Source organism: Pyxicephalus adspersus, chromosome 3 (assembly GCF_032062135.1).
Source record: "Pyxicephalus adspersus chromosome 3, UCB_Pads_2.0, whole genome shotgun sequence".
In the NCBI taxonomy this organism is placed as follows: Eukaryota; Metazoa; Chordata; class Amphibia; order Anura; family Pyxicephalidae; genus Pyxicephalus; species Pyxicephalus adspersus.
This window is the reverse complement of record NC_092860.1, coordinates 83,636,062-83,655,125: the sequence shown is the minus strand read 5'-3', so window position 1 is coordinate 83,655,125 and position 19,064 is coordinate 83,636,062. Positions and strand designations below refer to the sequence as shown.

Sequence of the window (19,064 nt, the reverse complement as noted above, 5' to 3'; positions counted from 1 at the left end):
TATTACCTGTCATAATGGCCTCAGGGAAAAGAAAGGTTCTTTAGGGCTCTGGAGCCAGCCAAGGAAAGAGAAGGGTGGGTTCCTTGGCCAATCCTGTGCTGGCATGTGTTCACCTGGACTCAGGTGAAGTCAAAAGCTGATCAATCAGAGGCTGGGAGGAGGGCAGTGTGCTCCAGGCATGAGAAGGGAGCAGAGCTCCGGGAAAGCAGGAATCTGAACCATACTACGAACTGTGAGTTAACAGTGCTGGTGTTGAGTACATGTGATAGAGAGACAGGGCGCCAAGTGAGGTAGCCAGATGCCCAGCCGGGCCATTGTTTGTTTTGTTGTAAAGTTACTGACATTTTCTGTTAACACCATGTTAAACAAACCCTCCTATTTGTTGATTTGGATATTTCATGTTTGTTGCCTCTTATCTGCCCTGAAAGCGTCCTGTTACCAAGAGCAATTTCCCCTGTGATATCCCACCATATATATATATATATATATATATATATATATATATATGACTTATGTGGTTTCAAAGTGACCCGAAGGTGATGATGCAATCTGTGTACTTTCAGTCTTTCAGTTGAGCTTTACCATTACGTTCACTGAAAAACATCAGATAAGCAAATGTCAGCTGGTCTTCTATTGATTTGTCTTCAGATTCTCGGCCATTTCAATCAATTAATAATTATTTCTTTAAAAATACAGATATGACTGTTTGTACTAAACTTGGGAGTTCATAATACCAGTGTTTGCTAATGTGTGAACTATGACTAATAAAAGGCTCAACATGAGTATATGATGAGCTGATGACTTCAAAGTCACTTGGATATATGTGGACATATGAACAATGGCAATATATGTTGCAGCTCACCTTAGCACTTACAATTAAGAAGATTAAAAAAATGTTTTTCAGTTTGTTTTTTCTCTAGTCCTACAACGACTGGGCTGGCTGGTTAAAAAATGCACTTTCTGAAGTCTCTTATGATGTGAAATAAAACAAATGTGAAACACCCACAATGCACAAACAAATGTGATCTCCCCTTTGGCTTTACATGAGGGAGAGTTGATACAGTATCTTTTCTGTGTTAACAGCCAAAGAAATGTATCAAGTATTGTGAAGTTTGAATGTTATGAGACCATATGACCAACTTCAAGACACAGTAAAATCAAACACTTTAAATGCCTAATTGACTTTCAATAATAATCGGTATTTCTATTTACTTGCAATATGTCACTAACCTTGCTGGTCAATGTGACTATGTCAAATAAATGTCGGTTTCCTTGCATGTCATAGACTTTTCTTCTTCCAGGAGTATCTAATTACTTGATGTGCGGGCCCCGCCAAGCAAAGTGGGAGTCTACTAAGGATGTTAATATCATACCCAGGATGGTGACATTCAGCATTGGTCTTTTGCGGTTTTACAAGCAAATAGCATAACAAAAAATCTGGCTTCAAAGTTTTTCTTTTATAATTGTAGGTCCAGTTATCTACTGCCTGTCACGTGTGTAGAGAATGATGTCTTAAATTTACATTTTATTCGTAGTAAACCAACTATTGTTATTTTAAATATTTTAAAACTTATACAGTGAGAGCTTGATATACTGAGCTCCACTCGTTTTTGGTATTTATATAATGCAAAGTAAGACAGGAAAACTGAATACACTAAAATTCACAAGAACAATTGGAACTCCAAGGTTGGTAAGAACAGAGGGAGGAAGCCTGTTGTCATTTCCAAAAACTATAAGAAGCTTGATAGAGTTGACTTGACTTAACTTATACATGAGGCTACAATCGCCAATCCCTTCTAAAAGTACTAGTTGACTTGGTCTTTCCTGTAACTAGGGTTATTGGTAGAATGAGTTGCAATCAGCAATACTTGCCCAAACAAATTTTAGTAGAATTATAACAAATTTTAAACAAAGTTGGCATACATTGAAAGGCTCAAAGAAGTTTATTATGGACAACAATTCTGTCTATTTTAAACATTGTCTGTTAATAATGAAACATTTGGCCACTGAGGAGATGCTAATCAGTGTATCTGTCAGTTGTATGTACTCGTTATTACACAGGGTACTCCAAGTTCATATCTGTCATCATGGGGAGAATACTGCAGCAGGTCCCAGCAATTGGCATCACATTTTATGATGGGTACTTATGACAATATATCTCATTTCTAAAGTGATATTCTGCTAGGTGAAAGTACAGCTGTTTACCTCATTTATGGAGATGAGTGGGCTCTTTAGACAACTTAGCTTTCTTATGAGCATTTCTATTCTGTTTGTGTTTTCTGCCAAACAGTTGTACACCTGCGTATATGCAACTCACAATCTGTAATATATCTGAGAAAACTTTGATATTCCCTTTTCACTGCATACCTCTCTTTTGTTCCCAACACTTCTAACATTTCTCAAAACATGATTGCTCTAGGGGCCTTAGCAATGTATGACTATGGAACAAAATGCGGGCTTTTTATGGCTCATTGTGGCATTGATCACAATTGATCATAAATAATTTCAAGTAAGAAATAAAAAGTATATTCAAGGAAGACACAGTAATACACTTTAACAGCAGTAGCTGGTATCATGAACTACAGCAGATGTGGTAGTCATGACCAATGTAGCCGCAGGTATGTTATATAAAATATGCAAACTGTGGGAGGAAACCCATGCAAACTCCATGCAGATAGTACCCTGGCTGAGATTCAAACCTGGGACCTAGCACTCCAAAGGCAAGAGTGCTAAGCACTGAGCCACCGTGCTGTCTGGTGCAGACTTTTGCACCACTATAATATACAATAATACCATAGCAAAAGGCTAATGAAACGGTAAAATCTTGGAAACTATGAAATATGGAGCCACATAAATTCATGGGAAATCCCTTTGACGACTGGAATTTACAAAAAAAATAGACTACTGTGTGTTTTTTTTTTCTTGGAAAAGAACTACTCTGTACTTTCACTTCTTAAAGCCTTCATACAAAACTGAAATATGGAAGGAAATCAGTGAATGTCATCATCCCCCGGTCATTAGATCATGGCATTATGCAATCCAGCTGAAGTGTATATAAACAGACCAATGCTGCTGCATTTCACTCAGCTGTCTCCTCCAGATCTTAGTCAGAGAGCTTCCAGCACCATCAACATGGACAACAAGTGTGCCATCATCATGTGTGTTTTCCTGTTCTCTACACCTCTCATACAAGGTACAGTCAATTACAAATTTATGTAGAATCTGTGTATACCTACAGACTATGTTTTGTAATTCATTTGCCATTTTTATGGGTCAGTTTGTGTTTATTAAATTTTCGAATAAAAAATACATTGTACAAAAAGAAAGGGTGGGGTACAAGATTATAAATAGCGTAGGCTCAATACAAGATAGTAAATATATAAAACAGAAGGACAAGTAAACTTGGAGAACATAGTACGATATTAATATTCCTTTGCCATTTTTTAGATAATCATTGATCATTCTATTTTTATTTGTGAACAGGGTTTGCCATTCCACGTGGGAAACGTTGCCTGTGTAATAAACTATCTAATCAGCTGAATGCCATGGCTCTGGCACAACTGGATGTTTATCCAAGAAGCTCTTTGTGTGAAAACACTGAATATATGTAAGTAGGATGCATTTCTTACGTAATGCACATTTATATGAACTTACCAAGTGGCAGACATAGCACATGGAACCAACCAAACACCTTTAATCAGCAGTTTAGGAAAATCATACAAATTCTTATGGTGTAGGGAAGTTGCAGACAGTAAGCCATCAGTTTGTTCTTAAATCTAGCAGTTAAACCATTACACTATTACAATGGTAATTGATTGTGTGTATTATTAATAATCCATCATTTGGGCTGTATATTATTATTGAATATTCTTTCAAATACATTCTTGAAAGTTGAATGAAGTAAAGATAATGTTACATGTACATGTTTTATATTAAATGTGGCTAAAATAACAGGAACATCATTTTTGTTTTGGTGTAGTTCTCACTGTTGTTGCATATTATGTATTTATACTGAATTGAAAAAAAAAAGAAATAAAGGATAGTCCTAACAACCCGCAAGCCTGGCTTTCTATCCCATTGTAATATAAAGGCACTTACAGAACCCGCAGAGGAATAGCATCAGAACCAATATTTACCTAGACTGGAGGGCATAGTTATTTTGTCTTTTGAATTTTTTTTTTATTTATGTATGTATTGAAATAGTATTGAGTCCTCTAAGTTACCATGCTATCCAAATGACATGGTAATAAATTATTTAATTTGCTAGCAGGAATCAAAATATTCTAATGGTTTTCTTAATATTATTCTTCCTTAGTGTTACACTCAAAGTCTCTGGTGCTACAAAATGTGTCAGCCCTGACCTGAAATTAGTAAAAGCTCTGCTAAGCGGAGGTAATCGGTAAGTGCTATTTTCATGGATCTCCAGATATTTTTTGTATTTCATGGTTCAATATGCTGACAGCCAAAACTACACAAAAGTGTGCAGTCTTAATTACGGTGAGTTTAGTGAGATATCTACAAATTCCAATATGCTAAAAATGCTTCTAAAATCATATTACAGCTCACTGTAGATTACACAGCAGCACCCTGGGTGAATGTTGTTACTCTACAGGAGAAAGTGTGTTATTAGCAGGTTAAATTTTAAATTTGTTTGCAGCAACCACTTATATAGACTAGAAAGCAGCAATATTACATGATTTCTTGGTTTGAATTGACTTATAATATTGCCCTAATTTTACTTTGATTTCTTAAAGCTTGACAAATTAAGTGGCTGTTGGATAATAAAGTTGCTATCTGGTTTCCACCTTCCATATAAATGTCTACATGTTTTTAAAACATGTAGTTATCATTGTGACTGTAGTTTGGCAGTAAGCTTTTCCTTTGCCTGTGTATACATTTGAGTTTCAATAGGTGTTCTAAAACATTACCGCATGAATATAAATTGCATACGTTTTTATTTGTGTTTCTCATACAGAATGAAATATATAATCCCACTACTTGGATTAAACTGTAGACCTAATGCAAATACAGTTGTACTGTGTGCAGCCACTATGATAGTATTTAGTACAAACCTTTTTTATTTACTGATAAGACAGCCTATATATACACATGCCATATTGTCTTATATTCTATATGTTTATTCTTCTAGATCTCTGAAAGATATCAAAGTCATCAGACACCCCTGAGTGACTATACAAGTTGAGCGACTATACCTTTCAACATTGGACTACAGATAATTGTAAAATGCCAAATGTATACCTTGAAAACCTGAATATGAAAATGACTTAAAACTAAATGTTTTTTGTACTCATTAGGCTACATGTGCACATGTCAAATGATTGTCTGAGAGAATCCAACATGTGTAAAATGCTAGGTAAATTAGGCTTCCTCCCAAATTGACCTTAGAATGTATTAATGACATATGACTATGGTAGAGACATTAGATTGCGAGCCCCTTGGAGGGACAGCTAGTGACATGACTATGGACTTGCACAACGCTGTGTAATATGTCAGCACTATTTACCCTGGATGATAATATTAATAATATTAATAATAATATACAAGTCAAGGTAGGAGAGCACAGCAGGGTGCCGCTTGCTCATTGTCCCTCCCCCCTCTCTTTAAAGAATCCTGTTAGGTTTTCACAACTATCTGGAGCACCTCACTTCCAGTCCTGATGACAACATTTTACCAGACAGGAAGTGAGTGGAGCAGAAAACAGAAACACAGAAAGAAATAAAGATGCTTTTCTTAATTTTTTTTTTTCAGTAGAATGATTAGTAGAATTTATTTTCCTTTCTATGTTCTTTTTTTAATATAGAGTATGTAGGCAAATGAATACTCATGCCACACTCTCATTTGCAAACCATAAAAATGAATACACAAAAAAGATTTAATAACTTACTGACATAATTACTTATTGAATAATTTACTGACAAGTACTTTTTTTTTACAACTACTTTGTATTTTTATTAGCTTTTTTAAAATAACAAAAGGAAGAAAGGTGTAAAAGAAATACGTTTCAGTGCAAAATTACACTTTTTTTTTAAAGTTAAATAATATATTTTTTTTTAAAGAGAAGTATATATTAACTCTAAAAACACAACTCAGGAAAAAGGAAGGACAGAGGTAATTGGCTCTAAAAAAGGGATAGTCCATCCAAATCAGGGATAGATGGGATGTATTGTTTTAGTTCCTTTGTAGTAGATTTACAGTATTTAAATGACCGTAAAGAAAATGGTAAATAGAGTCATAACCAACAATATATTTTTATAATTGTAAATACAATCTATTTAAACCACTTTGATGTAAATACTTAAAAAGATGCAATTTGTATTTTCATAAATAAATCTATTAGAAGAAAAAGTTGGTGGCATGCTTATTTTGTATTGATATAAGACAGCACAAATGTGTGTGTATATATATTTTCTGTTTTATTTAAAACTTTACATTAGGAGTACTCTCCATGAATACTTAAATGTCCTGGCACCTACTTTATATGTCATTCAGAACATCTCCTTAATTTCCCTATGGGCTCTACTAAAGAAAAGGAAAGGCCTTGGTGCATCCCAGATTATCCGAACCATCTGCATAGTTAATGGAACAAATTATTCGAAATATTTTTAGGGGTCACAGCTCATTCATAGCATGTTCTTTTCCTGCACAGTGGCTATTAGAGCGTCATTGGACACCTGCTGTGCAGCAATCTAGTCTCCTGCTCACAAAATATGCATTACTGCATTGAACTGGCAGCCTTAACTGCTGTTTTGGTTAAAAAAGATCTGTCTAATGGTTTCCTTGTGAGCTTTAGGTATTTTCGAATTTCCCTCCCTGAGTGTGCTAGGTATGTTTCGTTGTGCAAGTAAAGCAGTTCTCTTTTCCATTGCGTATGTGACTTCCTCATTTGGGAAATGTATTCTTTTAAAAGAAAAGCATATTATGATTTTTAAGTTGTTTATTTATTCTTCATTAAACATAGAACTGTTTTTTTTTCTGGTTCATACTTTGCTCCCCTATGCACAGTGCATAGTATTCAGTTGTTTGCATTCAACAAACTTACAAGCTGAAGTAGTGTACATACGCTCGATAACAGTGGGGAATGCACTTTTTGTTGAGTTAGATTTTACCCTTTTTTTACTAACTTTTGGGTGGTGAATCCAGAAATGACCCCAGTTTTTGCTATCACATCCAGTTTTTATGATACAGGGTACCCTCGATTTTTGTCAGAAAACATACAAATTTTACATGAAATGTAAATCTACAATGAAAAAATAATGAAATAATAACTTGAATGTACTGTTTATTTAAATTTCTTTTGTTCATACAAAGGATTTATTGTTACTCTATGACTTTTTTTTACAGTAAAATATTTGAAAACGAATTGGGTAAGCGGTTAGGGTAAAAATGTACACCTATAGCTTTTCCTGGAGTGTTCAGTGTTAGGACAATCCCGCTGGATGCTCCAACAATAGTCTTTCATCATATGTACATCCCATTTGCCCTGATACTGTCCTTCCATGACCTTCAAATTTTGGTGGAATCGTTCATCACTTGTTCACCTTGCTCATCACTTCTCTCATTCTTGCCCTTGCCCTCATTCTGACCTGTAGTGCCCAGGGATCGCTCACTGACAGGAGGATTCCCATGGCTGTATTTATGAATGCAGCCGTTATAATCCTCCTATAGTGATTTCCGATGGTTTTGCGAAATTTTGGTGAAATTTTGCGAACCCATCGGAACTTTGAGAAAATTTTCACGAGAAAGCCAGAGGCATTCTCATTCATCCCTATCGATGACTTGTCACCATTCAGTTGAGTTATAGATTGGAAATCCCAATTCCTCCAATAAACCAGTTATTTTATGGCAATACACAAAGCCACTGTCAGTTCTAAAGTACTGCAGAAATGCTGTTTGCACACCTTATGAGGGGCCCAATACGTGTGTAAGTAGAAAAATAAATTTTGCTTAATCACTACCTGAAGCAGCGCATAACCCCTGACCACATTGTCTTGCGTGTAAATGAATAGCCTATACAAATCCACGCTACAGTAATCACATCAATATAAGCAGTAGAGAAAAAACCTGACGTGATAGTAAAAAAACTAACTGTACTTTCAGAATTAGCATACCTATTTTAGTGTAAATAAGCTTAAAAATTGAAGTCAACAAAAAATTTGTTCAAAATTGTTCCCCAGTGTATTACAGTATATGTTTAAAACAAATGACACACAAAATATGTCTGCTTTGAGGTTGTATATTCGTATATGGGGAATTGGTGACAAATGATAACAATAAATGAGGATTGTCCCTCAAAAGGAATGACTGCCCTAGTGGATTTATTCATATGATGATATCTAGCATGTGTACAGTCTATGAATATTCTGCTCTTCTAGGACACCTTCAGTATGTGAGTGTTAAAAAGAAATGACATTGGAATGTTCATAAGTCATACAGAAGCAGTAGTCAAACTAACTTTAACAGAGAGCTCAAAAGTGATTAAGAAGTTGTTCTTTTTCAACCACATCAAAGCAGCCAAATGAACCTTTTCATTTTTATCAACATGTTTTTTATCAACATGTTTAAAATTATCTGTCATTTACATTTCATTAACAAATAAGAAAAAAAACATGAGACTTCAGGGGTGGAGACTGAAGTCAAGTCTTTCTCTGCGGCAAACAAATTATTTCCCCGAATAAGACAGCGGAAGCAAGAGACAGGAGGTTGACGAGTCCGTCATTGAGGCCATCCGGGGCACAGTGAGTTCCTTTTGGCGGTCCTTCCTCCTGCACGTGTGCTGTAAAGGAGCCGGTGGCTATCTTGGACACTGATTGCAGTACTCACATCTATCTGACTGCAGACACGTGAAGTTCAACCATAGACTCCATTTAGGCAGCTGGCTTTATGATTCCTAATGTTACTGTATTTTTGTTTTAAGCTTATAAAATCTACTTCACCACATCACTCAAGTTTACCAAGATCGAGGCTAGTGATTTTAATCTCTTTTGATGTATGCTGAATATTGAAGCCTGTTAAGTGGGTAGTACACAACGTGCTTTTACCCTGCTTTGCCACACAGCCGGCTACTAAATGATTCTGCCTGCAAGCAAGAGTTACAGTATCTATACTCCATTCCATAAGTCTCCAAGAAAAGACCTAGAGTACCTCTTGTCTCTGGTCTATTCAAGATTACAACATCTCAGTAAATAACCTTAACAGGAAACATCAGTTTTACAAACCTAAGACCTATGAAGCTATAATATTTATTCTATAATCTGGTGGTCTGCGGTTGATGACGTTGAGGGAGCACAAGCCTCATTACCTCCTTGTCTACTGAACCAATGTTGACCTACATGAGTCAACTTCCTCACTGCTCTGATCTTCAAATATTAGCTTTTGATATTAAAAACACCCTAACAGCAGCTATCTCTGATTTAAAAGAGGATATCCGCTCACTTGCTGCTAGACTCTCGAATGTAGAACAAGCCTGTGCAATAGAGACGCTGACAACCAAGAATTAAGGACTATTACGAACCACCACTTAACACAAATTATTGCGATGCGCCGTCATGTGGAGGATCTTGACAATAGAGGCAGACGCAGGAATATCTGCAGCTTTCTATGGCTTTACAATCAATATTCAATGACCTGTTAGATCGAACAGCTGAATCTGCAATTGAATTGCAAAGAGTCTATAGAGCGTTGCGTGCTAGAGGGAGCGAAGGCGATCCACTGAGAGATGTTAATTGCTGTTTAATGAACTTTCCCCTGAAGGATGAAATAATGAGGCAAGCACGTTCTAAAGATCGCATTATTTATAATCGATCAGAAATTCATCTATATCAAGATCTTTCCTCCATCACGTTCCAACAACGAAGAGCACATCGTCCTTTACTTCAAATGTTGAGAGAACGCCGCATACCCTAGCGCTGGAGGTTTCCATTCTGCCTTTTCGCTACTAATGATGGCAGATCCTACCACCTCCGCTCCCCAGAGGACTTGCTGAGATTTCTCCAACAGCTGCGTCTACTCGATATCGATTTACTGGAATGGTTTTCTGAGTTCTCCATTTTTGCTCAAGCTCACCCACCACAAGAAGAAGATCTCTAGAGTCAAGAAGAATGGTCACGATTGGAATTGTAGCCTCGGAAGATGTCCAAGAAGATGACCCCATTCTTCAGAGTAGTATTGTTACCGGAAGGGACTACTAATGCAATAAATGCAACTGTTCATTGTATTTCAAATATTCAGTTAGGTTACCGTGTGTTTGGGATGTGTCACATCTAAGCACCTTTACCCAGTGACACCATGCAAAAAGACATCTCCTAACCAAGTCTTTATGTTAAATATTATTTGATGTTAACCAAAATGTGACTAGGCTGATTCCTAAGTCTTAAGTTGTGGTCTGATTGGAAAGGAGATATATGGATACAGTTTACTATTGTCTTTTTTTTTTTGAGTATTGGCTGGCACTAAACACTAAATGCTCTGCCAGACAACTAGGTCAAGCATTTCATGCTTTAAGGATGGTCTTGTTCTGTTTGTTTATGACAGCGTTAATGGTTTTACCAGATTATCAATATGAACAGTTCAAGTTAAGATGCTGGAATGGGTGGTTGACTGGTTAATGTTACCTAATCTACACTAATCTTTAAAACCTGATCCGAGAAAATATATACCATTTATGCATGCATGATAATTCTGGTACACATCCCAATGTATTTGTTATACAAGATATAAGTTGGGTCCCAACACGCATATAAGTACTCATTCTTTTTGTTTATTGAGTTCCCTTTGGGGATGTCCTTTTCATCCCCAGTGAAAGTTTTAGCACACATATCCACCCCCCACAGTTGGACAATAATAATTTAATTAATTAATAATAATTTCACAGGGGATTGGTTAAATATTGATTTGTCAACCTATTTCAGATAGAAATACATTTTGGTTACAATGTAAGAGGTTTATAATTTTTGCCCTTAGATGGAGGTAAACATTTTTATTTATATTGCTCTCACATTGGCCTCATCCATTAACATGAATCGACACATTCACCCTACAAACACAACCAAGTCTTGGAAGTTTCTTTCCTTAAACGCCAAAGGCCTTAATACGCCTGAAAAAAAGATCTTCAACCATGGGTATGGTTAGCATTTACAATTCTCAGATAGAGACTCATTTCAAAAACTGAAGTATCCAGAAATTGACCAAATATCCAACTGCATTTCACGCAACCAGTCCCATTTCAAAATCCAAGAGTGTCTCTATTTTATTTTCCAAGCAAGTACATTTTGCTCTAGAACAGCAGATTACTGACCCAGAGGCCGTTATCTTTTTTTAGAGGAAATCTTGATCATAGGCCAGTTACTTTGGCTAACATTTATAGCCCGTCACAGATTCCCGCAAGTCCAGGTCACCTGTGCACCTCCTTCTTGCTCACCTTCCTTGCAGCCACCTGCTGCCAGCACCATCTCTGCCTCTGGATCCAATACTCTGTTTACTTCCTGCTCCAAGTCAGGTGATTCTCTGTCAGCTGCTCCCTTGCCTCAGAGAACCAGAGTATACCGTAGACGCGCTCCCTTTGCTGGCCAACATCTAAATAACACCCGAGACCATCCCAGCAACAGCACTCCATCTGCTGGTGGGATTGATGTCTGCCGCTCACTTGATCCACGGCCATCTTCCCTTCTTAACGAAGTGACCTGGCAACAGGAAGTTGCCTGAACAAGGAGTTTCTTTGGCTCTGCTTCCAGGTTACTGTTGTTTATCTCTATTGTTACTGATTCTCTGCGTACCGACCCCAGCTCGTTCCTGACTACTCCTGCTGCCCATCCTGACCTCTTGCCTGTTTCCTGACCATCCTTGTTTGCTGCCGGTCCTGACCTTTTGGCTTATCTGACAACCCTCCTGGATTTCCCTTTTGTACTACGCTTCAGTCCCTGCTTGTTGGCAGTCACCTGCCATGGCAGGCACGGGGCCCACAACCTGGCAGTAGCTTGCCACACAACATCCTCACCTCTAGGGGCTCTGGAGAAGTGAAACTTGCTTGTGTGCCTCTGCTTTCACAGCTTGTCACTAAAAGACAAAACATGCAGCATGTTATAGGTTTATGGCACTTTTTTCATCCTTTTAATAACTAAATTAATTTAAATTAAACTAATTTTCTCTATATATCTAAGATACACGCGTTTTACTGTATACTTTTAATACACTTGAGAGGCGGAAAATATTATTCCAATATCAAATATTTAAAACAAATAAAATAGTTGGCCTCTATGGTCTTTTTCTTTTATGTAGACGTGATCATGTGATCATGTTGCAATACATTCATCCTCGAGCCGAGGGAACTCTTAACCATGTTTGTTTCTGGTTTTGCTAAAGTACACAGTATGTATTCTTAAAGATCGCCTAATATTTGTGTGTTGGATGTTGAAAACTTCCACTTATTTGACTTTCTTCTTGTACTCTTGTTGTTCTTATCTGTACTCTTGTTGTTCTTCTCCTGAAGAAGTATGAATCTACGAAACGCGCCAAAGTATTGGGGTGTGGATGTTGTTGAACCTTCTGCCCCTTCTATGTGAACACAAATGGTAAGATTTTTTCAAGACCAATATTACTTTGTACATAGTTGCAGCAATAGGAATTTTGTATGTATTGTTTTATATATTGTGATCAATTATTTTTTTCAGTTTGTTTTTTCTCTAGTCCTGCAACGACTGGCTAGCTGGTTAAAAAATGCACTTTCTGAAGTCTCTTATGATGTGAAATAAAACACACGTGAAACACCCACAATACACAAACAAATGTGATCTCCCCTTTGGCTTTAGATGACATGAGAGAGCGTTGGTACAGTGTCTTTTTTGTGTTAACAGCTAGAGAACGGTATCAAGTATTGTGAAGTATGAATGTTTTGAGACCCTTTGACCAACTTCAAAGCACAGAAAAATCAACTTTAAATGCCTCTTTGAAATTCAATATTAATCGGTATTTCTATTTACTTGCAATATGTGACTAATCTTGCTGGTCAATGTGACTATGTCAAATAAATGTCGGTTTCCTTGCATGTCATAGACATTTCTTTTTCTAGGAGTATCTAATTGCTTGATGTGCGGGCCCCGCCAAGCAAAGTGGGAGTCTACTAAGGATGTTAATATCATACCCAGGATGGTGACATTCAGCATTGATCTCAGTGCTTCTGGGTTTTACAAGCAAATAGCATAATAAAAAATCTGGCTTCAAAGTTTATTTTATCATTGTAGGTCCACTTATCTACTGCCTGTCACGTGTATAAAAAATTATGTCTTAAATTTACATTTTATTCGTAGAAAACCAACTAATGTTGTTTTAAATTTTTTAAAACTTATACAGTGAGAGCTTGATATACTGAGCTTAACACTAGTTTTTGGTATTTATATAATGCAAAGTAAGACAGGAAAACTGAATACACTAAAATTCACAATCTCCAAGGTTGGTAAGAACAGAGGGAGGAAGCCTGTTGTCATTTCCAAAAACTATAAGAAGCTAGATAGAGTTGACTTGACTTAACTTATACATGAGGCTACAATCGCCAACCCCTTCTAAAAGTACTAGTTGACTTGGTCTTTCCTGTAACTAGGGTTATTGGTAGAATGAGTTGCAATCAGCAATACTTGCCCAAACAAATTTTAATAGAATTATAACAAATTTTAAACAAAGTTGGCATACATTGAAAGGCTCAAAGAAGTTTATTATGGACAACAATTCTGTCTATTTTAAACATTGCCTGTTAATAATGAAACATTTGGCCACTGAGGAGATGAAATCAGTGTATCTGACAGTTGTATGTACTCGTTATTACACAGGGTACTCCAAGTTCATATCTGTCATCATGGGGAGAATACTGCAGCAGGTCCCAGCAATTGGCATCACATTTTATGATGGGTATTTATGACAATATATCTCATTTCTAAAGTGATATTCTGCTAGGTGAAAGTACAGCTGTTTACCTCATTTATGGAGATGAGTGGGCTCTTTAGACAACTTAGCTTTCTTATGAGCATTTCTATTCTGTTTGTGTTTTCTGCCAAACAGTTGTACACCTGCGTATATGCAACTCACAATCTGTAATATATCTGAGAAAACTTTGATATTCCCTTTTCACTGCATACCTCTCTTTTGTTCCCAACACTTCTAACATTTCTCAAAACATGATTGCTCTAGGGGCCTTAGCAATGTATGACTATGGAACAAAATGCGGGCTTTTTATGGCTCATTATGGCATTGATCACAATTGATCATAAATAATTTCAAGTAAGAAATAAAAAGTATATTCAAGGAAGACACAGTAATACACTTTAACAGCAGTAGCTGGTATCATGAACTACAGCAGGTGTAGTAGCTCATGACCAATGCAGCCACAGGTATGTTACAAAAAATGCAAACTGTGGAGGAAACCCATGCAAACATGGGGAGACCCTGGAAACTCCATGCAGATAGTGCCCTGGTTGAGATTCAAACCTAGGACCTAGCGCTGCAAAGGTGAGAGTGCTAACCTCTGAGCCACCATGCTGCCTGGTGCAGGCTTTTACAATCATTTGCACCACTATAATATACAATATTGCCATAGAAAAAGCCTAATGAATAGGTAAACTTTTGAGAACTATGAAATACGGAGCCACATAAATTAATGGAAAATCCCTTTGATGGCTGAGTGTTTTGTTTTCCGTGAAAAAAGACTACTGTGTACTTTCACTTTTTAAAGCCTTCATACAAAACTGAAATATGGAAGGAAATTAGTAAATGTCATCATCCCCCCATCATTAGATCATGGCATTATGCAATCCAGCTGAAGCTGCCACCTCTAGATCTTAGTCAGAGAGCTTCTAGCACCATCAACATGGACAACAGGTGTGCCATCATTATGTTCTCTACACCTTTCATACAATTTACAATCAATTACAAATTTATGTAGAATCTGTCTATAATGACAGACTATATTTTGTAATTCCTTTGAAATTTTTTATGGATCAATTTGTGTTCATTAAATTTTTGAATAGAAAATACAATGTACAATGTACAAAGAAAAGGTGGGGTACAAGAATATAAACAGCGTAGGCTCAATTCACGATAGTTAAATATATAAAACAGAAAAACAAGGAAACTTGGAGAATATAGTAAAATATTGAAATTCCTTTGCCATTTTTTTAGATAATCATTGATCATTCTATTTTTATTTGTGAACAAGGTTTGCCATTCCACGTTGGAAACGCTGCCTGTGTAATAAACTACCTAATCAGCTGAATGCCATGGCTCTGGCACAACTGGATGTTTATCCTCTGTGTGAAAACACTGAATTGCACATTAATATGAACCTACCAAGTGGCAGACATAGCACATCCAAACAAACCAACCAAACACCTTTATTTAGCAGTTTAGAAAAATCATACATATTCTTAAGAAGTAGGGAAGCTGCAGACAGTAAGCCATCTGTTTGTTCTTAAATCTAGCAGTTAACACATTTTCTTTCTACCTAAACTATTACACTATTACATTATGGTATTTGAATCTGTGTATTAGGAATAATCCATCATTTGGGTTGTATATTAGTATTGAATATTCTTTCAAATACATTCTTGAAAGCTAAATGAAGTAAAGATAATGTTACAAGTACATTTTTTATTTTAAATGTGGTCAAAAGAAAAATTAGGAACATCATTTTTGTTTCAGTGTAGTTTTATATATATATAAATATATATAAAATAGCCCAATCACTGTTGTTACATATTATGTATTTATACTGATTTGGGAAAAAAAATGAAATAAAGGATAGTCCTAACATCCCCCAAGCCTGCCTTTTGATCCAATTGTAATATAGGGGCACTTGGAGGACCCACAGAGGAATAGCATTAGAATCAATATAATAATAAAAACTAGATATTAGAAAATTCCAATGCTGTGCAACTGCTGAAAATTTAGACTAGACTGAAGGCCACAACATTTTATGTTATTTTTATTTTTTTCATTTATTTATGTATTGAAATATTATTAAGTCCTCTAAGGCTGGGTCTACATGAATGATTTTAAAAACGCATATAAACATTCCTACCACATTTATATGTGTTTTTATGCACTTTACAAGCATTTTAAAGCTTAACTTTAAAACGCTAAAAAACTTTTATAAACGCTTATGACGCAGTTTACAGCGAATTGCCGCAATTTTACATAAGTGTTTATAAAAGTTTACTTTTAACCCTTTCAGGGATTGAGTACAGGGGTACATAAAACCCCTTACTCATTCCCTGAAAGGGTTAAAATGTGTAACGAAATTGGACAAGGCTTTAATGGTAAATCATTTTATTAAATGTGTGTATTTGTGTAATTATTTTTTTTTTACAGGTTATCTCAATGACAGGATGATTTCCAGGGTTGCAATGAGCACAGCCCTGGAAATCCTCCTGACAGTGAGGGATCGCAGGGCACCAGGGGTTAAATGAGCACAAGCCTCTCCATTCACCCCTAGTGCTCTGTGATTGGCTGAGGTTTTACAATTCTCAGCCATTCAGCACTAGATATGAATGGGGAGACTTGTGCCCATTCATCTCTAGTGCTCTGTGATTGGCTGAGAAATAGGAAACCCTGATGACAGCTCAAGTATCATCAGGATTTCCCTTTCCTTAGCCAATCAGGGAGCAGAGCAGTCAGCGGAGCTCTGCTATGCTGGGAGCTCTGCTCCCCTGATTACTCCCACAGCCCTAGAGGAGCTGTGACATGTGTTCTGTATCTGTAATACATGTCACAGCTCCTCTAGGGCTGCGGAGTAATCAAGGGAGCAGAGCTGTCAGCAAAGTCCTCATTTAACTCCTAGTGCCCTGCGATCCCTCACTGTCAGTAGGATTTCCAGGGCTGTGTTCATTGCAGCCCTGGAAATCATCCTGTCATTGGATTAACCTGTAAAAAAAAAGTTTTGTTATACAAACACACACACATTTAATAAAATAATTTAACATTAAAGCCTCATCCAATTTTTTTACACATATTAACCCTTAATAACCCTTTCAGGGAATGAGTAAGGGGTTTTATGTACCCCTGTACTCATTCCCCAGGGTGGGGTGGTGGAGATCTGGGAGTCTCCTTATTAAAGGGGGCTTCCAGAGTCCAAAGTCCTGCTAAAAATGTTTATAAAAGCCCCCATTGTTTTCAATGGAAGCTTTCATAAAAGCTTAAAAATGCTTGAAAAAGCCTCCATCGAGTTCAATGGAATCGTTTTCAAACGTTTTCATGGGTTTTCCCGCCTTTATCCAGCATTTTAAGTTTTTAAACCTTGCAAGCATAGTTTAAGAAAACGCTCAAAAACATGCCTGAAGGAAACGTTCTGGTGTAGATTAGCCCATTGGAATGCATGGGGACTTAAAACATGGACTTTAAAAGCCTCAGGTTAAACGCTGGGGAAACATTCCGTGTAGACTAAGCCAAAGTTACCATGCAATCTAAATGATGACATGGTAAGAAATGATTTCATTAGCTAGCAGGAGTCAATATATTCTAATGGTTTTCTTATTATTATTGTTCCTCAGTGTTACACTACAAAATGTGTCAGCCCTGACTTGAAGTTAGTAAAAGCTCTGATAAGCAAAGGTAATCGGTAAGTGCTATTTTCATGGATCTCCAGATGTTATTTGCTATTTCATAGCTCAATATGCACACAGCCAAAACTACATACAAAAAGTGTGCAGTCCTAATTACGGTGAGTTTAGCGTGATATCAACAAAAGAGAAAAACATGCTTCTAAAATAATATTGCAGCTCACAGTTATTACTCACAGAACTTCATATTTATAAATATATATATATATATTCAAAGTTTTCACCCTTGGTCAACTCCCCTATGTGGATTACACAACAGCACCCTGGGTAAATGTAAATTACACAAAATGTAAATGTTGTTACTCTACAGCAGAAAGTGTGAAAGTGTGCAGAAAGGTTGTCTTTTTTTAAAACTACTTTGCCTTTATATTATCTTTTTAAAAATAATAAAGCGAAGAAAGTGGTAAAAGTAATACAATTCGGTGCAAAACTACACTTTTAATAGTTAAATAATATATTTTTTTAAGGAGATGTATATATTTACCCAAAAAACACAACTGAGGAAAAAAGAAGGAGAGAGGTAATTGGCTCTGAAAGAGAGACAGTCCATCCAAATCAGGGACAGATGGGATGTATTATTTTACCTTTGTAGTAGATTTACAGTATTTCTATGGCTGTATAGAAAATGGTGAATAGAGTCATGGCCAATAATATATTTTGTTATAATTTTAAATACAATCTATTTAAACAATGTTGATGTAAATACTTAAAAAGATGCAAATCATTTTTTTTTAAATAAATCTATTTGAAGAAAAAGTTTGTGGCATGCTTATTCTGTATTGATAAGACAGCACAAATGTGTGTGTATATATATTTTCTGTTTTATTTAAAACTTTACATTAGGACTACTCTTCATGAATACCTGGCACCTCCTTTATTTTCCCTTGGGGTCTACTAAAGAATAAGAAGGCCTTGGTGCATCTCAGATTGTCCGAACCATCTGCATAATAGTTCGGACAAATGATTAGAAATCCTTTTAGGGATCACAGATCATTCATAGCATGTTCTCTTCCTGTACTGTGGCTATTGAAGTGTCATTGGACACCTACTGTAAGGTGACAACCTATTCTGCTGCTCACGCATTATGCATTACCTGCAGCCTGAGTGCGTGTACTTAAAGAGTTGCCATTGAACTGGCACCCTTAATTGCTGTTAGTTTTAGTTAAAAAAAAGGTCTGTCTAGTGGTTTCCCTGTGAGCTTTAGGTGTTTTAACACTTCCCTCCCTGGGTATGCTAGGTATGTTTCTTTGTGTAAGTAAAGCAGTTCTCTTTTCCACTGTGTATGTGACTTCATCATTTGGGAAATGTATTCTTTTAAAAGAAAAGCATATTAATATTTTTAAGTTGTTTATTTATTCCCCAGTAAACAGAGAACTTATTGTTTTTTTCTGGTTCATATTTTGAACCCCTGTGCACCGTGCATAGTATTCAGTTGTTTGGATTCAA

General features: G+C 36.4%; 1 protein-coding gene across 1 annotated transcript; it reads left to right on the top strand.

Annotated features, from left to right (window-relative positions):
• Positions 1-2,449: 2,449 nt before the first annotated feature.
• LOC140326673 (C-X-C motif chemokine 10-like) lies at positions 2,450-6,366 on the top strand. The gene is made up of 4 exons (XM_072405492.1): positions 2,450-3,193; positions 3,484-3,607; positions 4,316-4,399; positions 5,150-6,366. The coding sequence occupies exons 1-4, from the start codon at positions 3,025-3,027 to the stop codon at positions 5,184-5,186; spliced, it is 414 nt and encodes a 137-aa protein (XP_072261593.1). The 5' UTR covers positions 2,450-3,024; the 3' UTR covers positions 5,187-6,366.
• The last annotated feature ends 12,698 nt before the right edge of the window (positions 6,367-19,064 follow it).